Source organism: Tachyglossus aculeatus, chromosome 22 (assembly GCF_015852505.1).
Source record: "Tachyglossus aculeatus isolate mTacAcu1 chromosome 22, mTacAcu1.pri, whole genome shotgun sequence".
Classification (NCBI taxonomy): domain Eukaryota; kingdom Metazoa; phylum Chordata; class Mammalia; order Monotremata; family Tachyglossidae; genus Tachyglossus; species Tachyglossus aculeatus.
The window spans coordinates 50,931,639-50,957,592 of record NC_052087.1 but is presented as its reverse complement, the minus strand read 5'-3'; the positions used below and the strand labels follow the sequence as shown (position 1 = coordinate 50,957,592).

Here is a 25,954-nt window from a genome sequence, read left to right as displayed (position 1 = left end):
AATAAGTATGTACAACCTGATCACCTTGTATCCCCCCCAGTGCTTAGAACAGTGCTTTGCACATAGTAATAATACTACTAATTAGTAGTAATGATGATGGCATTTATTAAGCGCTTACTATGTGCAAAGCACTGTTCTAAGCGCTGGGGAGGTTACAAGGTGCTCAGGTTGTCCCACGGAGGGCGCACAGTCTTCACCCCCATTTTACAGACGAGGGAACTGAGGCACAGAGAAGTTGAGTGACTTGCCCGAAGTCACACAGCTGACAAATGGCATTCGTTGTATCCATCCCAGCACTTAGTACAGTGTCTGGCCCATAGTCAGGCCTGAACGCAATGTACTGTGTCCAGCGCAGCGCTTAGTGCAGAGCCCGGCACATCGTAAGCGCCTGACACCATTCGTTGCATCCATCCCAGTGCTTAATTAGTAGTAGTAGTAGTAGTACAGTGCCTGGCGCAGAGGAAGTGCTTAAATTCCACAATTATTATTATTATTTTTGTTCTGAAAAGAGAAGCGGGGCGGGAGGGAGAAGTCAGCCGGGCCCTCTGAGCCTGCCGTTCCTCCTCGGTCCCCGCTCCCGACTCAGGGAATACCTGGCGATCTTCAAGAAGACGGTGGCCATGCACGAAGTGTTCCTCCAGCGCTTGGCAGCCCATCCCACCCTGCGGCGCGACCACAACCTCTTCGTCTTCTTGGAATACGGCCAGGACGTGAGCGGGAGGCAGCCGCCCAGAGGGACCGCGGGCCCCGGGAGAAGCCAGAGGGCCCGTGGGGCTTCCCGGGAGCGGGAATGGAGCGGAAGGGTGGCCAAATCCCCGAGGGGACAGAGATCCGGGAGCTGCCCGGAGCCCCCTTGGGAAGGCCGGCCGTCGGGGACGAGGCAGCGGGCGGAGGGAGGTCTGATTATCGGGGCGCGGTGGGGTGGCGGGGGGTGACAGAGCCCCTCAGCTCATCCCCTTCTCCGCTTCCCTCCCGCCTCACCCAGCTGAGCGTGCGAGGGAAGAACCGCAAGGAGCTGCTGGGGGGATTCCTGAGGAACATCGTCAAGTCGGCCGACGAGGCCCTGATCACGGGCGTGGTGGGCCTCAAGGTGAGTGAGGGGAGCAAGACGGGGCTGGCGGGGGGGAGGCTCCCCGGTACGTGGCTTCCGACCTGGGGAGCGGGAGACTGGGCATGGCCGGGGGGGGGCTGGGCAATCCCAGCATCACCGCTTCCCACCAGGAAGTGGATGACTTCTTCGAGCACGAGCGGACATTCCTGCTGGAATATCACACCCGCATCCGGGACGCCTGCCTGCGTGCCGACCGCGTCATGCGTTCGCACAAGTGTACGTGGGCCCTCCCCGTCCCCCCGCCGCCCCCAGGAGCGTGCCTCCCCGCCTCGCCGGGGCCAGGGGAGGGCAGGGGTGGCCATCTAGGTCCACCGACGGGCATTCCTCGAGCGCCAACTCCGTGCAGAGCACTGGGTGAAGCCGCTGGGAAGAGTCCAACGGAAGAGTTGGCAGACCCGTCCTGGGGCGACGGGGCCTGGTGTTGGGGCACCCGCTGGGTACGGGGGGCCGGAGCCGGCCCGTGACGCGGCCCCCCCGGCCGCTCCGAGGTTGGCCCTGACGGTGAGATTGTCCCGCGCAGGTCTGGCCGAGGATTACATCCCCATCTCGGCCGCGCTGAGCAGCCTGGGCGCGCAGGAGGTCAACCAGCTGAAGACGTGAGGAGCCGCACCCCCTCGCCCATCTCCTACCCCCAGTTTGCCCAGTTTGCCCAGTTTGCCAGCCCAGTCCGCGCTACCCCCACCTGCCACCAGGGGGCCCCCTAACCCCCCCCCGGGCGGCGGCACTCATTCATTCATATTTATTGAGCACTTAAAGCACTGTAATAATACGGCATTTATTAAGCGCTTACTATGTTCTAAGCGCTGGGGAGGTTACAAGGTGATCAGGTTGTCCCACGGGGGGCTCCCTTCGAGACTGTGAGCCCACTTTTGGGTAGGGACCGTCCCTATGTGTTGCCAACTTGGACTTCCCACGCGCTTAGTACAGTGCTCGGCACACAGTAAGCGCTCAATAAATACGATTGAAAGAATGGACGCTTGGGAGAGTCCAATATAAAAGCCCAGGCCTGGGGTGTCAGGACCTGGATTCTAGTCCTGGCGCCACTTGTCTGCTTGGCGAGTCACTTGGCCTCTCTGTGCCTGTTACCTCACTTGCAAAATGGCAATTCAATCCCTGTTCTTCCTTCTTGGACTGTGAGCCCTATGTGGGACCTGATAATCCTCTATCTACCCCAGGGCTTAGTACAGCACCTTTTAATTATATATATATATATATATATATATATATATATATATATATATATGTATATATTTTATTATATATATTATATATATATAATATAGGCATATATAATATATTTTATTATATATGTATATATTTTATATATATACACACACATACATATATATATACATATATCATCATTCGTATTTATTGAGCGCTTACTGTGTGCAGAGCACTGTACTAAGCACTTGGGAAGTACAAGTTGGCAACATATAGAGACAGTCCCTACCCAACAGTGGGCTCACAGTCTAAAAGGGGGAGACAGAGCATACATACACACACACACATGTATATATGTGTGTGTGTGTGTGTGTGTGTGTGTGTATATACATATATATGTGTGTGTATATATATGTGTGTATATATATACACACACACACACATATATATGTATATGTATATATGTTTATACGTATTTATTACTGTATTTATTTTACTTGTGCTTATCTATTCTATTTATTTTATTTTGTTAATATGTTTGGTTTTGTTCTATATGGTTTGTGTGTGTATATATATATATATATATATATACACACACACCTGTATATATATATATATGTATATATGTTTGTACGTATTTATTACTCTATTTATTTTACTTGTACTTATCTATTCTATTTATTTTATTTTGTTACTATGTTTGGTTTTGTTCTCTGTCTCCCCTTTCTAGACTGTGAGCCCACTGGTGGGTAGGGACCATCTCTAGATGTTGCCGACTTGTACTTCCCAAGCGCTTAGTACAGTGCGCTGCACACAGTAAGCGCTCAATAAATACGATTGATTGATTACAGTACTTAGCACAAGAGCACAGGCCTCGGAGTCAGAAGGACCTGAGTTCTAATCCCGGCTCCGTCACTTGTACATATTTACAATTCTATTTATTTCGTCAGTGATGTGCATTTAGCTTTAATTCTGTTTGTTCTGACGTCTTGACACCTGTCCACTTGGTTTGTTTTGTCGTCTGTCTCCCCCATCTAGACCGTGAGCCCACTGTTGGGTAGGGACCGTCTCTCTATGTTGCCAACTTGGACTTCCCAAGCGCTTAGTACAGTGCTCTGCACACAGTAAGCGCTCAATAAATACAATTGAATGAATGAGTGAATGTCTGCCCTGTGACTTTGGCAAGTCACTTCTCTCCTCTGTGCCTCAGTTACCTCGCCTGTAAGATAGGGATTGAGACTGTGAGCCCCATGTGGGACAGGGACTGTATCCACCCCGGTGTTTAGTACAGTGCCTAGCACATAGTGCTGAAATACGATAAATGTTATTATTAAAGCCTGCCCTCCCTGCCTTACCTCCTTCCCCTCCCCACAGCATCTGTATATATGTCTGTATGTATTTATTACTCTATTTATTTTATCTGTACATATTCTATTTATTTTATTTTGTTAATATGTTTTGTTTTGTTCTCTGCCTCCCCCTTCTAGACTGTGAGCCCACTGTTGGGTAGGGACCGTCTCTAGATGTTGCCAACTTGGACTTCCCAAGCGCTTAGTCCAGTGCTCTGCACACAGTAAGCGCTCAATAAATACGATTGATTGATTGACGTCAGGAATGAACAGAATCTACGATGACCAGGACCATCTCTCAGCCCCTTTGTTATTAATAATAGATGTTGCCCACTTGGACTTCCCAAGCGCTTAGTCCAGTGCTCTGCACACAGTAAGCCCTCAATAAATACGATTGATTGATTGACGTCAGGAATGAACAGCATCTACGATGACCAGGACCATCTCTCAGCCCCTTTGTTATTAATAATAGATGTTGCCAACTTGGACTTCCCAAGCGCTTAGTCCAGTCCTCTGCACACAGTAAGCCCTCAATAAATATGATTGATTGATTGATTGACGTCAGGAATGAACAGAATCTACGACGACCAGGACCATCTCTCAGCCCCTTTGTTATTAATAATAGATGTTGCCCACTTGGACTTCCCAAGCGCTTAGTCCAGTGCTCTGCACACAGTAAGCGCTCAATAAATACGATTGACTGAATGAAAGGGGCTTAGTCGTAACGGGCGCTTCTCTCCGCTGTAGGAGCTTCCTCAAGTTGGCTGAGCTTTTTGAGCGTCTGCGGGTGAGTGCCGGCTTCCTTTCGGACAGAAACCTAGTGCTGTGGGGAGTAGGGGAGGGGGCATCTACTACCAAACCGTCCCCCTCAACCCTCCCTCTAATCTGCAGAAGCTGGAAGGGCGAGTGGCCTCGGATGAGGATCTGAAGCTGACGGATATGCTCAAATATTACATGAGAGACTCTCAGGCCGCCAAGGTGAGATGGGCCAGCCCCCCCCGTTACACACCGTGCCATTATTTTGGGTTTCCCCTGACAATTTAATAATTCTGATACTCGTTGAGCATTTGCTATGTGTAAGACACTCCTCTAAACACTGGGGTAGATACAGGTTAATCAGATTAACGCAAAATGCCTGTCCAAAATGGGAATTGAGAATGTGAGGCCCATGTGGGACAGGGACTGTGTCCAACCAACCTGAGTATTTTGTATCTACTCTAGCGCTTAAAACAGTGCCTGGGACACAGTAAGTGCTTCAGTACCATCATTATTGTTAAGTAGCATAGTTCTATGGGAAGTAATAATAACAATGATGGCACTTAGTAAGCTTTTACTATGTGTAAAACACTCCTCTAAACACTGGGGTAGATACAGGTTAATCAGATTAACGCAAAATCCCTGGCCAAAATGGGAATTGAGAATGTGAGGCCCATGTGGGACAGGGACTGTGTCCAACCAACCTGAGTATTTTGTATCTACTCTAGCGCTTAAAACAGTGCCTGGGACACAGTAAGTGCTTCAGTATCATCATTATTGTCATTAAGTAGCATAGTTCTATGGGAAGTAATAACAATGATGGCACTTAGTAAGCCTTTACTATGTGGAAAACACTCCTCTAAACACTGTGGTAGATACAAATTAATCAGATTAACGCAAAATCCCTGGCCAAAATGGGAATTGAGAATGTGAGGCCCATGTGGGACAGAGACTGTGTCCAACCAACCTGAGTATTTTGTATCTACTCTAGCGCTTAAAACAGTGCCTGGGACACAGTAAGTGCTTCAGTACCATCATTATTGTCATTAAGTAGCATAGTTCTATGGGAAGTAATAACAATGATGGCACTTAGTAAGCCTTTACTATGTGGAAAACACTCCTCTAAACACTGGGGTAGATACAAATTAATCAGATTAACGCAAAATCCCTGGCCAAAATGGGAATTGAGAATATGAGGCCTATGTGGGACAGGGACTGTGTCCAACCAACCTGATTATTTTGTATCTACTCTAGCGCTTAAAACAGTGCTTGGGACACAGTAAGTGCTTCAGTACCATCATTATTGTTATTAAGTAGCATAGTTCTATGGGAAGTAATAATAACAATGATGGCACTTAGTAAGCCTTTACTATGTGGAAAACACTCCTCTAAACACTGGGGTAGATACAAGTTAATCAGATTAATGCAAAATCCCTGTCCAAAATGGGAATTGAGAATGTGAGGCCTATGTGGGACAGGGACTGTGTCCAACCAACCTGATTATCTTGTATCCACTCCAGCGCTTAAAACAGTGCCTGGGACACAGTAAGTGCTTCAGTACCATCATTATTGTTATTAAGTAGCATAGTTGTATGGGAAGTAATAATAACAATGATGGCACTTAGTAAGCCTTTACTATGTGGAAAACACTCCTCTAAACACTGGGGTAGATACAAGTTAATCAGATTAACGCAAAATCCCTGGCCAAAATGGGAATTGAGAATGTGAGGCCTATGTGGGATAGGGACTGTGTCCAACCAACCTGATTATACTGTATCTACTCTAGCGCTTAAAACAGTGCCTGGGACACAGTAAGTGCTTCAGTACCATCATTATTGTTATTAAGTAGCATAGTTCTATGGGAAGTAATAATAACAATGATGGCACTTAGCCTTTACTATGTGGAAAACACTCCTCTAAACACTGAGGTAGATACAAATTAATCAGATTAACGCAAAATCCCTGGCCAAAATGGGAATTGAGAATGTGAGGCCCATGTGGGACAGGGACGGGGTCCAACCAACCTGATTATCTTGTATCCACTCCAGCGCTTAAAACAGTGCCTGGGACACAGAAAGTGCTGCAGTACCATCATTATTGTTATTAAGTAGCGTAGTTGTATGGGAAGTAATAATAACAATGATGGCACTTAGTAAGCCTTTACTATGTGGAAAACACTCCTCTAAACACTGGGGTAGATACAAGTTAATCAGATAAACGCAAAATCCCTGTCCAAAATGGGAATTGAGAATGTGAGGCCCATGTAGGACAGGGACTGTGTCCAACCAACCTGATTATCTTGTATCTACTCCAGTGCTTAAAACAGTTTAAGTGCTTCAGTACCATCATTATTGTTATTAAGTAGCGTAGTTCTATGGGAAATAATAACAATGATGGCATTTATTAAGCCTTTACTATGTGCAAAGCATTGTACTAAGCGCTGGGGAGGTTACAAGGTGATCAGGTTGTCCCATCAGGGGGAATCAGTCTTCATCCCCATTTTAATAATGATAAAAATAACAATGATGGCATTTATAAAGCGCTTACTATGTGCAAAGCACAGTTCTAAGCGCTGGGGAGGTTACAAGGTGATCAGGTTGTCCCTCGTGGGGCTCACAGTCTTCATCCCCATTTTACAGGTGAGGTAACTAAGGCACAGGGAAGTTGAGTGGCTTGCCCAAAGTCACACAGCTGACAATTGGCAGAGCCAGGATTTGAACCCCTGACCTCTGATTCCAAAGCCCGGGCTCTTTCCACTGAGCCACGCTGCTTCTCTGAGGGAATTGAGGCACAGAGAAGTCAAGTGACTTGCCCAAAGCCACACAGCTGATAATTGGCGGAGCTGGGATTTGAACCCATGACCTCTGCCTCCAAATCAATCAATCAATCAATCAATCGTATTTATTGAGCGCTTACTGTGTGCAGAGCACTGTACTAAGCGCTTGGGAAGTACAAGTTGGCAACATAGCCAAAGCCCATGCTCTTTCCACTGAGCCACGCTGCTTCTCTATAAAAAAATAATAATGGCATTTATTAAGCGCTTACTATGTGCAAAGTACCGTTCTAAGCGCTGGGGAAGTTACAAGGTGATCAGGTTGTCCCACTTGGGGCTCCGTCTTAATCCCCATTTTACAGATGAGGGAACTGAGGCCCAGAGAAGTGACTTGCTGAAAGTCACCCAGCTGACAGTTGGTGGAGCTGGGATTTGAACACATGACCTCTTGACTCCAAAGCCCGGGCTCTTTCCACTGAGCCATGCATAGTTAATAATAATAATAATAATAATAATAATAATAATAATAATAATGGCATTTATTAAGCGCTTACTATGTGCAAAGGACTGTTCTAAGCGCTGGGGAGGTTACAAGGTGATCAGGTTGTCCCACGGGGGGCTCACACTCTTCATCCCCATTTTACAGATGAGGGAACTGAGGCCCAGAGAAGTGAAGTGACTTGCCCAAAGTCACACAGCTGACAAGTGGCGGAGCCGGGATTTGAACCCATGACCTCTGACTCCAAAGTCCTGGCTCTTTCCACTGAGCCACGCTGCTTCTACACTGCTTCTTGTAGTTCTACGAGAGGACTGTGAGCCCACTGTTGGGTAGGGACTGTCTCTATATGTTGCCAACTTGTACTTCCCAAGTGCTTAGTACAGTGCTCTGCACACAGTAAGTGCTCAATAAATGATTGATTGATTGATTGACTGGTCCTGGGGCTATTAATGAGGAGGTAAGAGGGATGTAGGGAGAAAGTTCCATGGACTCTGGGCAAGCACCTGGGACTTTCTGCAGAGTCGGGAAAGAGCCCGGGCTTTGGAGTCAGAGGTCATGGGTTCAAATCCCAGCTCCGCCAACTGTCAGCTGTGTGACTTTGGGCAAGGCACTTCACTTCTCTGGGCCTCAGTTCCCTCATCTGGAAAACGGGCATGAAGACTGTGAGCCCCCCGTGGGACAACCCGATCACCTTGTAACCTCCCCAGCGCTTAGAACAGTGCTTTGCACAGAGTAAGCGCTTAACAAACGCCATCAGAAGCAGCGTGGCTCAGTGGAAAGAGCCCGGGCTTTGGAGTCAGTGGTCAGGGGTTCGAATCCCAACTCCACCACGTCTGCTGTGTGACCTTGGGCAAGTCGCTTAGCTTCTCTGAGCCTCAGTTACCTCATCTGTAAAATGGGGATGAAGAGTGTGAGCCCCAAGTGGGACAACTTGATCGCCTTGTTTCCCCCCCAGCGCTTAGAACGGTGCTGTGCACATAGTAAGCGCTTAACAAATGCCATCATTATTATTATTATTATTATTCTGCCGCTTAACACGTACACCATCATCATCAATCGTATTTATTGAGCGCTTACTATGTGCAGAGCACTGTACTAAGCGCTTGGGAGGTACAAATTGGCAACATGTAGAGACAGACGTACACACTTGGCGTCTTTCTCTTTCTATCCCACCCCATCCACGGCCGCGCACGCGCTTTCCAGGACCTGCTTTACCGGCGGCTGCGGGCTCTGGCCGACTACGAGAACGCCAACAAGGCCCTGGACAAGGCCCGAATGAGGAACCGCGAAGTCCGGCCAGCCGAGACGCACCAACAGCTGTGCTGCCGGCGCTTTGAGCGCCTCTCGGACTCCGCCAAGCAAGGTGAGGACCACCCCCATCACCCCCTCCCCGCCCGCCGCCTCCCAATCAATCAATCAATCGTATTTATTGAGCGCTTACTGTGTGCGGAGCACTGGACTAAGCGCTTGGGAAGTCCAAGTTGGCAACATCTAGAGACGGTCCCTACCCACCAGCGGGCTCGCAGTCTAAAAGGGGGAGACAGAGAACAAAACCAAGCATACTAACAAAATAAAATGAATAGATATGTACAAATAAAATAAATAGAGTAATAATACGTACAAACATATATACATATATACAGGTGCTGTGGGGAAGGGAAGGAGGTAAGATGGGGGGGATGGAGAGGGGGACGAGGGGGAGAGGAAGGAAGGGGCTCAGTCTGGGGAGGCCTCCTGGAGGAGGTGAGCTCTCAGCAGGGCCTTGAAGGGAGGAAGAGAGCGAGCTTGGCGGATGGGCAGAGGGAGGGCATTCCATTAATAATAATAATAATAATAATGTCATTTGTTAAGCGCTTACTATCAATCAATCGTATTTATTGAGCGCTTACTGTGTGCGGAGCACTGGACTAAGCGCTTGGGAAGTCCAAGTCGGCAACATCTAGAGACGGTCCCTACCCACCAGCGGGCTCGCAGTCTAAAAGGGGGAGACAATCAATCAATCAATCGTATTCATTGAGCGCTTACTATGTGCAGAGCACTGTACTAAGCGCTTGGGAAGTACAAATTGGCAACACATACAGTCCCTACCCAACAGTGGGCTCACAGTCTAAAAGGGGGAGACAGAGAACAGAACCAAACATACCAACAAAATAAAATAAATAGGATAGAAATGTACAAGTAAAATAAATAAATAAATAGAGTAATAAATATGTACAACCATATATACATATATACATTTGCTGTGGGGAAGGGAAGGAGGTAAGATGGGGGGATGGAGAGGGGGACGAGGGGGAGAGGAAGGAAGGGGCTGAGTGTGGGAAGGCCTCCTGGAGGAGGTGAGCTCTCAGTAGGGCCTTGAAGGGAGGAAGAGAGCTAGCTTGGCGGATGAGCAGAGGGAGGGCATTCCATTAATAATAATAATAATAATAATAATAATGTCATTTGTTAAGCGCTTACTATCAATCAATCAATTGTATTTATTGAGCGCTTACTGTGTGCGGAGCACTGGACTAAGCGCTTGGGAAGTACAAGTCGGCAACATCTAGAGACGGTCCGTACCCACCAGCGGGCTCGCAGTCTATAAGGGGGAGACAGAGAACAAAACCAAACATACCAACAAAATAAAATAAATAGAATAGATAGGTACAAGTAAACCGTCGAATGACCCCGTCCCTCTCTCCGGCTCAGAGCTCACGGATTTCAAGTCCCGCCGCGTGTCCGCCTTCCGCAAGAACCTCGTCGAGTTGGCGGAGTTGGAACTCAAGCACGCCAAGGTACCAACTGCCCCCCGACCCCCTTTCTCCACCGAAATACGACTGATCGACTGATCAGTCAGTCCGCTGGTGCAGTGGAAACCTCAGCAAGAGAAGGGAAGCGGGGTGGTCGAGTGGAAAAATACACTCCAACCCCAGCTCTGCCTGCTGTGTGCCCTCGGGCCAATCGCTCGACTTCTCTGGGCTTCAGTTTGAGCAGTTACTGGGCACTGAGCACTTAGTACGGGGGAGTTAGCAGATACGTTGGCCGCCCACAGCGAGCAATACCTTTTCTCCCTCCCTTTATACTGGGAGCCCTAAGAGGGACAGGGACTGTTTCTAATCCTACCCCAGCGCTTAGAGGAGAGTGAGCACTTATTAAGTGCTTACGTGCTTATTAAGCACTTAAGCATTAAGTGCTTAAGTGCTCACTCTCCTTATTAAGGAGAGTGAGCACAGTCTTTTAGACTGTGAGCCCACTGTTGGGTAGGGACTGTCTCTATGTGATGCCAATTTGTACTTCCCAAGCGCTTAGTACAGTGCTCTGCACATAGTAAGCGCTCAATAAATACGATTGATTGATTGATTGATTAAGAGAAGCAGCTTAGCCTCAAAAGCGAGTGGAAAGAGCCCAGGCCGCGGAGGCAGAGGACCTGGGCTCTAAATAATAATAATAATGATGGCATTTATTAAGCGCTTACTATGTGCAAAGCACTGTTCTAAGCACCGAGGGGTTAGAAGGTGATCAGGGTGTCCCATGTGGGGCTCACAGTCTTAATCCCCGTTTTACAGATGAGGGAACTGAGGCGCAGAGAAGTTGTGACTTGCCCAAAGTCGCACAGCTAATTGGCAGAGCCGGAATTTGAACCCATGACCTCTGACTCCGAACCCCCGGCTCTGCCACTTGTCACCTTGGGCAAGTCACTTCCCTGTGCCTGTTCCCTCCTTGGTAAAATGGGGAGTAAGACTGTGAATCCCATATAATAATGATGGTGATGGTATTTAAGCGCTTACTAGGTGCTAAGCACTGTTCTAAGCGCTGGGGTAAATACAAGGTAATCAGGTTGTCCCATGTGGGGCTCAAAGGAGGAGCAGCGTGGCTCAGTGGAAAGAGCCTGGGCTTTGGAGTCAGAGGTCATGGGTTCAAATCCCAGCCCTGCCAACGGTCAGCTGGGTGACTTTGGGCAAGTCACTTCACTTCTCTGGGCCTCAGTTCCCTCATCTGTAAAATGGGGATTAAGACTGTGAGCCCCCTTTGGGACAACCTGATCACCTTGTAACCTCCCCAGCGCTTAGAACAGTGCTTTGCACATAATAATGGCATTTATTAGGCGCTTACTATTATTATTAATCCCCATTTTACAGATGAGGGAACTGAGTGAGGCCCAGAGAAGCTAAGCGACTTGCCCAAGGTCACACAGCAGAGAAGTGGGGGAGCTGGGATTAGAACCCACGACCTCTGACTCCCAAGCCCGGGCTCTTTCCACTAAGCCACGCTGCTTCCCAGGAAGCAGTCCAGTCCATATGGGAAGTGGCTTAGGATGGAGTAAATGCTTAAAAAATATTTTAAAAAAACTACAATTAAGAGGATCTTGCTTCTCCCCTTTCCATCCTGCTAGGATCCCCTGCCTCTCGGGGCAGGGAAGGGGGCACAGCTGCTGTAGGGTGGGAGAAGGTAAGTGCCAGCGCTTAGAACAGTGCTTTGCATGTAGTAAGCGCCTAATAAATGCCATCATTATTAATGAGAGGCAGGTGACTGGAACAGAGTAGCCCGTCTTTGCTTTTGGAGGGGGGACGGGGGGGAGAATCCTAATTAACTCTTCTCTCCCCACTTTGCAGGCGAGCACAATGCTCCTCCGCACCACCCTCCTGGCCGTCAAAGGGGAGCCCTAAAATGGCCAGGTCAATGCCACCTTCCCAGTGCTGCCTTGGCAAGTTACACCACAAGGAAGGGACGGTGGCTTAGGACCACGGACCGGCCTCTCCATCTTCCAGGGTCCCCCCAGCAGGGCCTCCCGCCACCTGTATCGCCATTCCTCCAAGACCAGGACGATCCCCGCCCCCCATCCACCACTGCCAGGAGTTCCGAGGAACGGCCGCCAGCCCCCACCCCTTCCCCAGCCGGAAAAATCCCAGGAACAGGGAAGGGTGGGTCCGTGGGACTGCCCACTGGCTGTGCCCACCTCTGGGCAGACTGGAACTTGGCCTCCTCCGTCTTCCACAGGCCCCGGGGAACCAGCAGGAGAAATTGGGGCAGGGGCGGCCCCCTTCACTCCCTCTCCCTACTGGCAGGCCTAAGTAGGGGGCCCGTCTCGGGCTATGTTGCCAACTTGGACTTCCCAAGCGCTTAGTCCAGTGCTCTGCACACAGTAAGCGCTCAATAAATACGATTGATTGATTTGGCCAGCTTGGAGGGGCCTCCTTGGCAGCTGGCGGCTCCTCCTCCTCCGATAAGGTGTGAAGTTGGAAGGACAAGGAGCCCGCACCCATTCTGACCCCTGAGGGGTGGCAGGCTGTGACAGTCGGGCTTCGGGGCTTAAGTTCAGCCCCGTCCCCTCTGCCTGTCAAGAAGCACGCTTGGGAGGCAGGACTTGGATTCTAATTCCTGCTCTGCCCTTCGTCTGTTGTGCGATCTTGGGCAAGGAACTTCCCATCCCCGGGCCTCTGGCATATCCATGTGAGACAGGGACTGTGACCAATCTGATGATCTTGTATCTACCCCACTGCCCAGAACCACGCTTGGCACCTAGTAATGCTTAACGAGTACCGTAATCATAATTATGTCCATACCCCACCCCTGCAGCTGGAGGAACAGGTGGGCGCTGGCTGCCGGCCCACCCTTTCTCTGCCGTCCTCCTCCGCCCCCAGAAGCAGGCTGGACTCCGATCTCCTGCTCCGGCTCCTTCCCGGTCCCCTTCGGCTCCCAGGGGATAAAGTACAGGCCGACCCGACTGGGAGGAGGGAGCCGGGAGGCTCACACCCTCCTGAGTCAACACGGCGAGGAGGCAGGCCAAAGACACGCGGGTCCAAGGTCTGAGGGCCTGCTCCCAGCTGGATGCTCTGCCTCCTGCCACGCCTTTCCCAGGTAAGCGGGTTGCCCAGTCCACCCTCCCGAGAAGCCGGATCCAACCAGACTGGGATAGGGAATCGAGGAGGAAGGGCGGGAAGGCTCTCTCACCGACCCTGTTGCACGGAGGCGGGCTGGGGGGAAAAGGCAGGAAATGGACGGAGGATGGGTGGGAACAGCTTCTGAGGGAGAACTGAAGCCCCATGGTCTTGCCCGCATCACCACAAAACCAAGTTCGGAAATCGTACCAGGCACTTCTACCCTCTCCCTTCGTTCAGCAGGCGAGGGGTGAACCATGCTGCTTTTTATCTCTCTCACCCCCCACCCCTTCGTACTGTCCAAGGGTGTGCTGTGGAGGAGGGGAATTAAAGGAAAAAAAAAATATGAAGAGCCCAGCAAGCAGCTATCCTTTTTTATTCTCCTTTTTTTTTCTTTTTTGCTTTAAATTGATTCCTTACTGGTGCTGCTTCCACGAGAGCGGCCGGGCCGGGGGGGGGGGGGGGGGGGGGGGGGGAGGAGCCGGCCGGGGGTGGGATGGGGTCGTGGTGACAATATTCCATTTATACACAGAACTAAACGAACAAGCACAAAGCCACTATTTGCGGTTAGAAGTTGGCAGCACGGGTGGGAGGAATGTGGTGGGGTCGTCGTTAAAAAAAAAAAAAGAAGAAAAAATATACAGACCCGTCCCCACGAGCCCGGTTTTCCTGCTGGGTGGGGGGGGGGGGCGGGCCCCACTTGGTCTGCTTCAACCAAGGGGAATTAGATCAAAAGCGGGGCTGGGGTGGACCAGAACCGTTGGGGAGGGGGCGGGGGCCGGGGGTTTGGCAAATGGGGTTGAGGGTTGGTGCTTCCCCACCCGCCCCCGGCTCCCCCGGCCCCTCTGGTCTGGCCAGGAAGCTTTCCCCCCCAGCTCGCTCGCTCGCTCGCTCGCTGGGCTGCTCCAGGCAGGGGGAGGAGGGGAGGGACAGAGGTGGGGGGGGTGAGAGGGGGCTCACAAGGGCTTCCCCTCCAGAGAGATGACCGCGTTGCCCCCCAGCTTCTCGGCCAGGGTGCAGCGGTCCTTCACCTCTTCGTAGCAGTTCGCTTGCAACTCGTGCTTGATCCCTGGGGAGAAGAAATAAAGGGCCGCTGCCAACGCTATCGACCGGCGCGACGCTTGGCACCGGGGCGGTCAAGATAAAAGCTGGTCCCCGTCCCACCCTCACCTCCCTTCTGTCCTTCTCCAGCCCAGCCCGCACCCTCCGCTCCTCTGCCGCTAATCTCCTCACTGTACCTCGTTCTCGCCTGTCCCGCCGTCAACCCCCGGCCCACGTCATCCCCCGGGCCTGGAATGCCCCCAATCCCTCTGCCCATCCGCCAAGCTCGCTCTCTTCCTCCCTTCAAGGCCCTGCTGAGAGCTCACCTCCTCCAGGAGGCCTTCCCAGACTGAGCCCCTTCCTTCCTCTCCCCCTCGTCCCCCTCTCCATCCCCCCCATCTTACCTCCTTCCCTTACCCACAGCACCTGTATATATGTTTGTACATATTTATTACTCTATTTATTTTACTTGTACATATCTATTCTATTTATTTTGTTAGTATGTTTGGTTTTGTTCTCTGTCTCCCCCTCTTAGACTGTGAGCCCACTGTTGGGTAGGGACTGTCTCTATATGTTGCCAATTTGTACTTCCCAAGCGCTTAGTACAGTGCTCTGCACATAGTAAGTGCTCAATAAATACGATTGATGATGATGATGAGGATGGGTGTTGAATCCCCATTTGATAGAGGAGGGAACTGAGCCACGGCAGTGAAATAAAGACAACTGAATGTGAATGAATGAAGTGACTCGTCCGCGGTCACAGCAGGTCAGGGGGCAGAGGCAGGATTAGAAACCAGCTCCTTTGGCTCCCAGCGGACTCTTACATCATCATCAATCGTATTTATTGAGCGCTTACTGTGTGCAGAGCACTGGACTAAGCGCTTGGGAAGTCCAAGTTGGCAACATATAGAGACAGTCCCTACCCAACAGTGGGCTCACAGTCTAAAAGGCATGGCATACTGGGAGTGAGAAGGTCATGGGTTCTCATCCCTTCCTTCCTCTCCCCGTCCCCCTCTCCACCCCCCCCCCATCTTACCTCCTTCTCTTACCCACAGCACCTGTATATATGGATATATGTTTGTACATATTTATTACTCTATTTTACTTGTACATATCTATTCTATTTATTTTATTTTGTTAGTACGTTTGGTTTTGTTCCCTGTCTCCCCCTTGTAGACTGTGAGCCCACTGCTGGGTAGGGACTGTCTCTATATGTTGCCAATTTGTACTTCCCAAGCGCTTAGTACAGTGCTCTGCACATAGTAAGCGCTCAATAAATACGATTGATGATGATGATGATCCCATGACCTCCGGAGCTGAGCCCCCTCCTTCCTCTCCCCCTCCTCTTACCTCCTTCCCCTCCCCACAGCACCTGTATATATGTATTTGTACATATTTATTACTCTATTTTACTTGCACTAGCATCTATTCTATTTAATTTTGTTAATATGTTTTGTTCTCTGTCTCCCCCTTCTAGACTGTGAGCCCACCGTTGGGTAGGGACCGTCTCTAGATGTTGCCAACTTGGACTTCCCAAGCGCTTAGTACAGTGCTCTGCACACACTAAGCGCTCAATAAATACGACTGATTGATTGATCCCGGCTCTGGCACTTGTCTGCTGGGTGGCCATGGGCAAGTCGCTCCATTTCTCCGGGCCTCAGTTCCCTCCTCTGTAAAACGGGGATTAAGCCCCATGCAGGACAAGAACTGATTTCCCGGTATCCACCCCAGTGCTCAATACAGTACCTGACATAGTAAGCGCTTACTATCATAATTATTACTACTAGACTCCGCTGTTTCCCACTGAGGGGCAGTAATAATAATAATAATGATGGCATTTATTAAGCGCTTACTATGTGCAAAGCACTGTTCTAAGCGCTTGCTGAACACCACTTGGTAAGGACCAAAAGTGTCCAGGCCCTGCCCACAGGGTGTTTACACATGAATGGTGGGGCAGGGGGTGAAAAATACTAAAAATCTTTACTACTGGAGTGTTGTTAAAAGTGGGAAGAACGCACTCACACAACACACCCACCCACCTGCACTGGCAGTGGCAGGGGTGGAAAGGGGGTTTAATAAGCTTGACAAGTGGGTGGAAGGAGCAAGTGGAGTGGAGGGGCATTTTTATTACTCTATTCTACTTGTACATATCTATTCTATTTTATTTTGTTAGTATATTTTGTTTTGTTCTCTGTCTCCCCCTTTAAGACTGTGAGCCCACTGTTGGGTAGGGACTGTCTCTATATGTTGCCAACTTGGACTTCCCAAGCGCTCAGTACAGTGCTCTGCACACAGTAAGCGCTCAATAAATATGATTGATTGATTGATTAATGAATGACTGACCCTCTGCCCGCCCTCCAGGTAGGCCCGCGCCAGCTGTCCCAAGCGCTTCGTACAGTGTTTTGCCCGCAGTGAGCGCTCGGTACGTCCGATTAAATGAATGATGGATCACAGGGGGGCAGGGGAGGGTGGTAGTCCCATGGGCACGTCCCTTACAACATGAGTAAGAATACTGTGCTGCCAAGAGCTTTCCCTTTTAGACTGTGAGCCCACTGTTGGGTCGGGACCGTCTCTATGTGTTGCCAACTTGTACTTCCCCAGCGCTTAGTACAGTGCTCTGCACACAGTAAGCGCTCAATAAATACGATTGATTGATTAAGTGTGCCAGGAGAAGGCAGAGGGGGAGAGGGGCAAAACAACATAGACTGTCCTGGGGCCTGAAGCGCTCACCTGTCAGCTTTTTCTTGATGGCATCCTTGGAGCTGGCGTAGATCATTTTGCTCTTGAGGGGGGCACATTCTGGGGCCCTGAGAAGACAAGGAGGTGGTTCAGGGCACCAGACGGGAGAGGCGATGCCCAGGCGACAACACCCTCCCGGGCTTTGGGGGCCGATCCCGGCCCACCCTGGTGATTTCCCCCCCCACTCCCCGGCCCTCGTGGGACAGACCCCCGCCCGGCTCACCAGAAGATGAACACCAGGTCCTCCTTCTTGCTCTCCTTGGTCTCGTAGGTGGCATCGTAGAGGGCGTAGCGGCAGTCCTTGTCCGGAAGCATCTTGACGAAGGTGGCGTAGGGGTCGTCCACCGTCTGCCCCACGTCCCCGACCAGGATCTCCTTGCCCTCCTCCAGCACGATGTTCTTCTTGTCCTCACTCAGACAGAACAGCACCGCCTTCTTGCGCTTCTTCACCTCCTCTGGCGTTGACGACTTGCGCACTTTCATGTCGTTGAACACCTTGATGACCCCATCGGAGACTGCCACGCCGGAGGCCTGTAGGAACGGGGGGTGGGTGGGTTCACCGCATGCTCTGGGGGCGATCCCCCCTCAAATCCAACCCCCACACACACCCTTCCCAAACCATTTCTTTCCTACCTCGCCCCACAGATCGTGCCAGAGGCGAGGGTGGGGCTGGCCCAGGGCCAGACGTGCCATGGGGACCCAAGAGGCATTAGCTGGAAGGCATCGTGGGAGAGGTGCCCCCCCTCAGAACTCATCATCATCATCATCAATCGTATTTATTGAGCGCTTACTGTGTGCAGAGCACCGTACTAAGCGCTTGGGAAGTACAAATTGGCAACATATAGAGACAGTCCCTACCCAACAGTGGGCTCACAGTCTAAAAGGGGGAGACAAAACCAAACATACTAACAAAATAAAATAAATAGAATAGATATGTACAAGTAAAATAAATAAATATGTACAAACATATATACAGGTGCTGTAGGGAAGGAGGTAAGATGTGGGGGATGGAGAGGGGGACGAGGGGGAGAGGAAGGAAGGGGCTCAGTCTGGGAAGGCCTCCTGGAGGAGGTGAGCTCTCAGTAGGGCCTGAAGGGAGGAAGAGAGCTCCAGACAAGAGGCCAGACTCTTTCGGGGACCAGGGCCCGATCTACTTGTCGGGGTGGGTACTGGTCCCCCGGCTGAGGTTAGGGCCCAAGGGGCAGTTACCACAACTTGTAGTTGCTTAAAACTACAAAGGGGATAATCCTCAGAAAATGCCTATACATTGATAGATGAAAACTTCTGCTACCTTCACTGCCTCATATTCCCATCTTGCTTCGGACGGAGAATCTTCTGGGGAGTCTAGACGACTCTGTGTTTGCCTGAATACCCCTCATTCAACTCCCTCTCTCCTAGAAAGAGGTCTTAGCCGGGGGTGGGGGGGGAGAAACGGTCAGGGGTCCGGGGCTCAGATTCCAAAAAAGGTAAGGGTCCGAGATTAGTGAATAGAAAAAACTCGAGTGGCCCTCGGTTTTATGGAGGTGGGGGGGGGGGGGGGCTCACTTTTCTAGTTCATTTTATAACTAGACAATTGGGCTCTTGACACTGCCTCCTCCTCCCTACCCCTCTGCCCAAATTTTTGAATCTCGACTTCCCTCTGTGGCTCTGAAGGGGGTGGGGAGGGAAGGAGTTCTGGTTAGTGCCGGAGAAGAGGGGCCACCTTTCAGAAATCTACTGAATCTGGGACGTGTGAAAAGGAAAGAGAGTGGGAGGGAGCCAGAGAGAGAGAGAGATCAATACGGACCGAAACTCCAAGCACCCCACCACCACCACCTCCCTTCCCCATTTAACTCATGAAATTGACACATCTCAAGATGGTGTTTAGGGTGCCTGGCAGAAATGCAGATCAAGCAGGAGGAGACATCTTATCCCCCCCAAACCCGACAGCTGCCAGTCTCCTCGCCCAAACTCGGGGTTCAGCAGCTGCTCTGTATTGGGGGGGGGAGGGGGTTACCAGGAAACAGGCAGGATAACCCGAGGCCCAAGGTTATCTGAGGGGGGAGGGCGCGTGGGGCATAGGGTGTGTGTGTATCTGCCATAAATGCCATTATTATCTTATAATAATACGATATTACTATCAACCATCTTATTATTGAGAAGCAGCACGGCTCGATGCTGCTTCTCAGAGTCAGAGGTCATGGGTTCTAATCCCAGCTCCGCCACTGTGTTGACTTTGGGCAAGCCCCTTCTCTGGGCCTCAGTTCCCTCGTCTATAAAATGAGGATTAAGACTGTGAGCCCCACCTGGGCCAACCTGATCACCTTGTATCATCATCAATCGTATTTATTGAGCGCTTACTGTGTGCAGAGCGCTTGGGAAGCCCAAGTTGGCAACATAGAGAGACAGTCCCTACCCAATAGTGGGCTCACAGTCTAAAAAGGGGGAGACAGAGAACAAAACCAAACATACTAACAAAATAAAATAAATAGAATAGATATGCACAAGCAAAATAAACAAATAAATAACACCCCCCCCCCCCCCCACGCTTTGCACATAGTAAGCGCTTAACAAATACTGTTATTATTATCTTCCCTTAACGCCCGGCCCTGCGAAGGAAGTCCTTCACAACAACTGAGGTATTCATTAACCGCTTACTACCCGCCAAGCACCCTCCTCAGGACTGGGGGGGGACACGAGAGAAGCAGGCCGCCCCGTCCCACCCCCCCGGGAAGGTGGAAGGAGCCCCGGTTAACCGATGAGGAAACGGGATTGGGGCACAGAGTGGTCGACCCCGGCCCACATCCTTCCCCTGGCCTGGAATGCCCTCCCCTCCACACATCCTCCTTCCTCTCCCCCTCCGCCTTACCTCCTTCCCCTCCCCACAGCACCTGTATATATGTTTGTACAGATTTATTACTCTTTATTTATTAATTTTACCTGTACATATTTATTCTATTTATTTGGTTTATATGCTTTGTTGTCTGTCTCCCCCTTCTAGACTGTGAGCCCACTGTTGGGTAGGGACCGTCTCTATATGTTGCCAACTTGGACTTCCCAAGCGCTTAGTCCAGTGCTCTGCACACAGTAAGCGCTCAATAAATACGACTGAATAAATGAATCCGCCAAGCTAGCCCTCTTCCTCCCTTCAAAGCCCTACTAAGAGCTTCCCAGACTGGGCCCCCTTTTTTTCCTCTCCTCCTCCCCACCCCTCAGCCCTACCTCCTTCCCCTCCCCACCGCACTTGTATACATTTGTACAGATTTATCACTATTTTAGTTGTACGTATCTACTACTCTATTTTGGTAATGATGTGCCTATAACCATAATTCTATTTGTTCTGACAATTTTGACACCCGTCTCCCTCTTTTATTTCGTCGTGTCTCCCCCTTCTAGACTGTGAGAGCCCGTTGGTGGGTAGGGACCGTCTCTGTTGCCGACCTGGCCTTCCCAAGCGCTTAGTCCAGTGCTCTGCAGAGTCGGCGCTCAACAAATACAGTGCTTCGCACATAGTAAGTGCTTAAATAGGACTGTGAGCCCACTGCTGGGTAGGGACTGTCTCTATATGTTGCCAATTTGTACTTCCCAAGCGCTTAGTACAGTGCTCTGCACATAGTAAGCGCTCAATAAATACGATTGATGATGATAAATACCAACACTATTATTATTATTAAATACGATTGACAATGAATGAATGAGGCGTGGGGCCGGTCCTGGCCTAGGCGGGCTCCTCCTTCTAGACTGTGAGCCCACTGTTGGGTAGGGGCCGTCTCTACATGTTGCCAACTTGTACTTCATTCAATCGTACTTACTGAGCGCTGTACTAAGCGCCTGGGAAGTCCAAATCGGCAACATAGAGGGACGGTCCCTACCCAACAACGGGCTCACAGTCTGGAAGGGGGAGACAGACAGCAAAGCAAATTAACAGAATTCTGTTTTGTTACTCTGTTACTTCCCAAGCGCTCAGTACGGTGCTCCGCACACAGTAAGCGCTCAATAAATAGGATTGAATGAATGAGTGCATGAATGAATGTACTCTCCTAGCCCCGGGCAACCTCACGGTCAGGGCAGGGCAAGGGAAGCCACCCGGGACCACATGACCCTGCCGGTTCCGGGACTGGGGGGTGGGGAGGACGCCACCGGGGAGGGATCCCCTCCTCCTTCCCTCATCATCCTCCTCCCCTCATCATCCTCCTCCTCCTCTCATCCTCCTCTTCGTCCCCCGGGGGAGGCCGGCCTCCCGTTGGGCGGTTACACAACCCCACTCGGGCTCCCACCGTTTCCGGGCCCCGCCCGCCCGCCCCACTTCCCCAAACCCGGCCTGCCGGCAGCGGGGGAGACGCCCCCTCCCTCCCCCACCCCGTCATTCATTCATTCAATCGTATTTAGTGAGCGCTGTGTGCAGAGCACTGGACTAAGCGCTTGGGTTGGCCAACTTGGGAACACAGAGAGACGGTCCCTACCCAACAGCGGGCTCACAGTCTAGGGGGAGACGCCCCCTCCCACCCCTACCCCGTCATTCATTCATTCAATCGTACTGATTGAGCGCTTACTGTGTGCAGAGCACTGGACTAAGCGCTTGGGAAGTAATAATAATAAGGTTGGCATTTCCTAATAATAATGACGGCATTTGTTAAGCGCTTGCTATGTGCCGTCCTTCACTCATTCATTCGTACTGATTGAGCGCTTACTGTGTGCAGAGCACTGGACTAATTGCTTGGGACGTAATAATAATAATGTTGGCATTTGTTAAGAATAACGATGGCATTTGTTAAGCGCTTGCTATGTGCCATCCTTCATTCATTCATTCAATCGTACTGATTGAGCGCTTACTGTGTGCAGAGCACTGGACTAAGCGCTTGGGAAGTAATAATAATAATAATGTTGGCATTTCTTAATAATAATGATGGCATCTGTTAAGCGCTTGCTAGGTGCCGTTCTTCATTCATTCATTCAATCGTGCTGATTGAGCGCTTACTGTGTGCAGAGCACTGGACTAAGCGCTTGGGAAGTAATAATAATAATAATGTTGGCATTTCTTAATAATAATGATGGCATTTGTTAAGCGCTTGCTATGTGCCGTCCTTCATTCATTCATTCAGTCGTACTGATTGAGCGCTTACTATGTGTTGAGCACTGGACTAAGCGCTTGGGAAGTAATAATAATAATATTGGCATTTCTTAATAATAATGATGGCATTTATTAAGCGCTTGCTATGTGCCATCCTTCATTCATTCATTCAATCGTACTGATTGAGCGCTTACTGTGCACAGAGTACTGGACTAAGTGCTTGGGAAGTAATAATAATAATGGTGGCATTTGTTAATAATAATGATGCCATTTGTTAAGCACTTGCTATGTGCCGTCCTTCATTCATTCAGTCGTACTGATTGAGCACTTACTGTGTGCAGAGCACTGGACTAAGCGCTTGGGAGGTAATAATAATAATGTTGGCATTTGTTAAGCGCTTGCTATGTGCAGAGCACTGTTCTAAGCGCTGGGGGGGATACAAGGTGATCAAGTTGCCCCACGTGGGGCTCACAATCTTCATCCCCATTTTACAGATGAGGTAACAGGCTCAGAGTCGTTAAGTGACTTGCCCAAGGTCACACAGCAGACATGGGGCGGAGTCGGGATTCGAACCCATGACCTCTGACTCCAAAGCCCGGGCTCTTTCCACTGAGCCACGCTGCTTAATCGCTTACTATGTGCCAAGCACTGTTCTAAGCGCTGAGGGGGGGGGGATATAATGTAATCAAGGTTGTCCCCCGTGGGGCTCCCAGTCTTCATCCCCGTTTTCTAGATGAGGTCACTGGGGCCCAGAGAAGTCAAGTGGCTCGCCCAAAGTCACCCAGAGAAAAAGTGTGGTTCCGTGGAGAGAGCCCGGGCTTTGGAGTCAGAGGTCATGGGTTCGAATCCCGACTCCGCCAACTGTCAGTTGTGTGACTTTGGGCAAGTCACTTCACTTCTCTGGGCCTCAGTGACCTCATCTGGAAAATGGGGATGAAGACTGGGACCCCCCCCGGGGGACAACTTGATCACCTTGTAACCTCCCCAGCGCTTAGAACAGTGCTTTGCACATAGTAAGCGCTTACTAAATGCCGTTATTATTATTATATGGCACAGTCAGGATTGGAACCCACAACCTCTGACTCCCAAGACCGGGCTCTTTCTATTGTGCCCCGCTGCTTCTGTACAAGTCGGCAACGGATGGAGACGGTCGGTCGGTCATCGGCCACGAGGCCACGGCCCGGGGCCGCCCGCGGGCCACGGCGGAAGGAAGGGAAAGGAGGGCCAACAAGAAGGAAAAAAAGAAAGGAAAGGAAAGGAAAGGAAAGGAAAGGAAAGGAAAAGGAAAGGATCCCTCTAATAGACTGGAAGCCCGTTGTTGGGTAGCGGCCGTCTTTATATATTGCCAACTTGGACTTCCCAAGCGCTTAGTACAGTGCTCTGCACACGGTAAGCGCTCAATAAAATACGATCGAATGAATGAATGAAAGGAAAGGAGGGAAGGGAAGGGAAGGAGGGAAGGGAAGGAGGGGAAGGGAAGGAGGGGAAGAAGGGACTGAGGGAAGGGGCCCACTGTTGGGTAGGGACTGTCTCTAGATGTTGCCAACTTGTACTTCCCAAGCGCTTAGTATAGTGCTCTGCACACAGTAAGCGCTCAATAAATACGATTGATTGAGGGAAGGGAAGGGAAAGGAGGGAAGGGAAGGGAAAGGAGGGAAGGGAAGGGAAAGGAGGGAAGGAAAGGAAAGGAGGGAAGGAAAGGAAAGGAGGGAAGGGAAGGAAAGGAGGGAAGGGAAGGAGAGGAGGGAAGGAAAGGAGAGGAGGGAAGGAAAGGAAAGGAGGGAAGGAAAGGAAAGGAGGGAAGGGAAGGAAAGGAGGGAAGGGAAGGAAAGGAGGGAAGGGAAGGAAAGGAGGGAAGGGAAGGAAAGGAGGGAAGGGAAGGAAAGGAGGGAAGGGAAGGAAAGGAGGGAAGGGAAGGAAAGGAGGGGAGGGAAGGAAAGGAGGGGAGGGAAGGAAAGGAGGGGAGGGAAGGAAAGGAGGGGAGGGAAGGAAAGGAGGGGAGGGAAGGAAAGGAGGGAAGGGAAGGAAAGGAGGGAAGGGAAGGAAAGGAGGGGAGGGAAGGAAAGGAGGGAAGGGAAGGAAAGGAGGGAAGGGAAGGAAAGGAGGGAAGGGAAGGAAAGGAGGGAAGGAAAGGAGGGGAGGGAAGGAAAGGAGGGAAGGGAAAGAAAGGAAAGGAGGGAAGGAAAGGAAAGGAGGAAAGGAGGGAAGGAAGGCAGGGCGCTTGGGTGGGGCAAACGAGGCCGCCCGCGCCCTTTCTCTCCGCCCCCCCCCCCGCCCCGCCCCGCCATCAGCCCGCTCCTCTTAGGCCTCGGCGCCGCGTGCTGAGGAGGCCCCGAGCGCGCGCCCGCCCGCCCGCGCGCCCCCGACCCCTCCCTCCTTCCCTCCCTCCCTCCCGCGCGCCGCTTCCGCCCGCAACGCGGCGCGCGCCGCCGGCTCCTCGGCCCAGCACGCACGCGCGCGCGCGCGCCCCCTCCCCCTCCCCCCCCGACGACCGTCCTAGGGCGGTGGGCACGTCAGGAGCCACCACGACCGCCGGGAGGAAGGGGAGCGCACGCACGCGCGCTACCGCCCTGCCCTCCAACACTCCCGGGAGCGCGCGCGCGCGCCGAGGAGCCCACCGCCCTCAGCGCCCCCCCCCTCCGCCGCGCCCAGGGGAGGCCGATGGAGACCACCACCCCCCCCCCCTCAAAACTGTCCGCGAGCCTGGGCCTGGCGCTCACCATGGTTCCGGAAACGAGCGGAGGAGGAGTCGCCTGAGGCCGGAGAAGACGAAGCGTCCGCCGCAGCCGCTGCCGGGATCCGACTGAAAGCGGCCTCCCCCGGCCCCTTCCGTTTAGTAGGAGCCGCACAATGAGGGGCGGGGCCCGCTTCCGGCGCCTGCCCCGGGGCCCGCCGGGAAATGGAGTCCGGCCGCGCCCGGGGCGCTCTGGGAAATGGAGGCCGGCCGCGCCCGGGGCGCTCTGGGAAATGGAGGCCGGCGGCGCCCGGGGCGCTCTGGGAAATGTAGTCTTTCATTCATTCAATCGTATTCATTAATAATAATTACGTCCCCTTCATTCCACGGAAACTGCCCTCTCAAAGGTCACCGATGACCTCCTGCTTGCCAAATCCAACGGCTCATATTCTGTCCTAATCCTCCTCGACCTCTCAGCTGCCTTTGACACTGTGGCCCACCCCCTTCTCCTCAACACGCTATCCGACCTTGACTTCACAGACTCCGTCCTCTCCTGGTTCTCCTCTTACCTCTCCGGTCGTTCATTCTCAGTCTCTTTTGCAGGCTCCTCCTCCCCCTCCCATCCCCTTACTGTGGGGGTTCCCCAAGGTTCAGTGCTTGGTCCCCTTCTGTTCTCGATCTACACTCACTCCCTCGGTGACCTCATTCGCTCCCACAGCTTCAACTCTCATCTCTACGCTGATGACACCCAGATCTCCATCTCTGCCCCTGCTCTCTCCCCCTCCCTCCAGGCTCGCGTCTCCTCCTGCCTTCAGGACATCTCCATCTGGATGTCCGCCCGCCACCTAAAGCTCAACATGTCGAAGACTGAGCTCCTTGTCTTCCCTCCCAAACCCTGCCCTCTCCCTGACTTTCCCATCTCTGTTGACGGCACTACCAT

The 25,954-nt window shown here is 51.5% G+C and overlaps 2 protein-coding genes across 4 annotated transcripts in view; one reads left to right on the top strand and one right to left on the bottom strand.

Moving 5' to 3' along the window:
- The window catches only part of SNX32 (sorting nexin 32), a 44,014-nt gene extending 23,334 nt beyond the window's left edge, over positions 1-20,680 (top strand). Inside the window, exons 5-14 of one of the 3 annotated variants that reach the window (XR_005455670.1) lie at positions 587-710; positions 986-1,090; positions 1,222-1,327; positions 1,632-1,707; positions 4,372-4,411; positions 4,516-4,602; positions 8,856-9,015; positions 10,341-10,426; positions 12,245-13,490; positions 20,666-20,680. Coding sequence is in view for 1 of the 3 variants with exons in the window: in XM_038764378.1 (XP_038620306.1) it covers positions 587-710; positions 986-1,090; positions 1,222-1,327; positions 1,632-1,707; positions 4,372-4,411; positions 4,516-4,602; positions 8,856-9,015; positions 10,341-10,426; positions 12,245-12,298 (838 nt within the window). In the remaining 2 variants the exon portion in view is untranslated. Of the gene's footprint in view, positions 1-586; positions 711-985; positions 1,091-1,221; positions 1,328-1,631; positions 1,708-4,371; positions 4,412-4,515; positions 4,603-8,855; positions 9,016-10,340; positions 10,427-12,244; positions 13,857-16,912; positions 16,936-20,665 lie in introns of those variants that run through there. The other 2 variants (XR_005455669.1, XM_038764378.1) reach the window with 2 other exon arrangements.
- Positions 14,399-25,165, bottom strand: CFL1 (cofilin 1). The gene is made up of 4 exons (XM_038764379.1): positions 25,061-25,165; positions 17,514-17,821; positions 17,282-17,358; positions 14,399-14,579 (listed from the first exon to the last, which is right to left on the bottom strand). Exons 1-4 carry the CDS (start codon positions 25,061-25,063, stop codon positions 14,467-14,469), a joined length of 501 nt encoding a protein of 166 aa, XP_038620307.1. The 5' UTR covers positions 25,064-25,165; the 3' UTR covers positions 14,399-14,466.
- Between the last annotated feature and the right edge of the window lie 789 nt (positions 25,166-25,954).

Coding starts and splice junctions, on each gene's coding strand:
- CFL1 (XM_038764379.1), bottom strand. Junction 17,359..17,513: donor GACCTGGTGTTCATCTTCTG/GTGAGCCGGGCG, acceptor TTGTCTTCTCAG/GGCCCCAGAATGTGCCCCCC. Junction 14,580..17,281: donor CATCAAGAAAAAGCTGACAG/GTGAGCGCTTCA, acceptor TCTTCTCCCCAG/GGATCAAGCACGAGTTGCAA.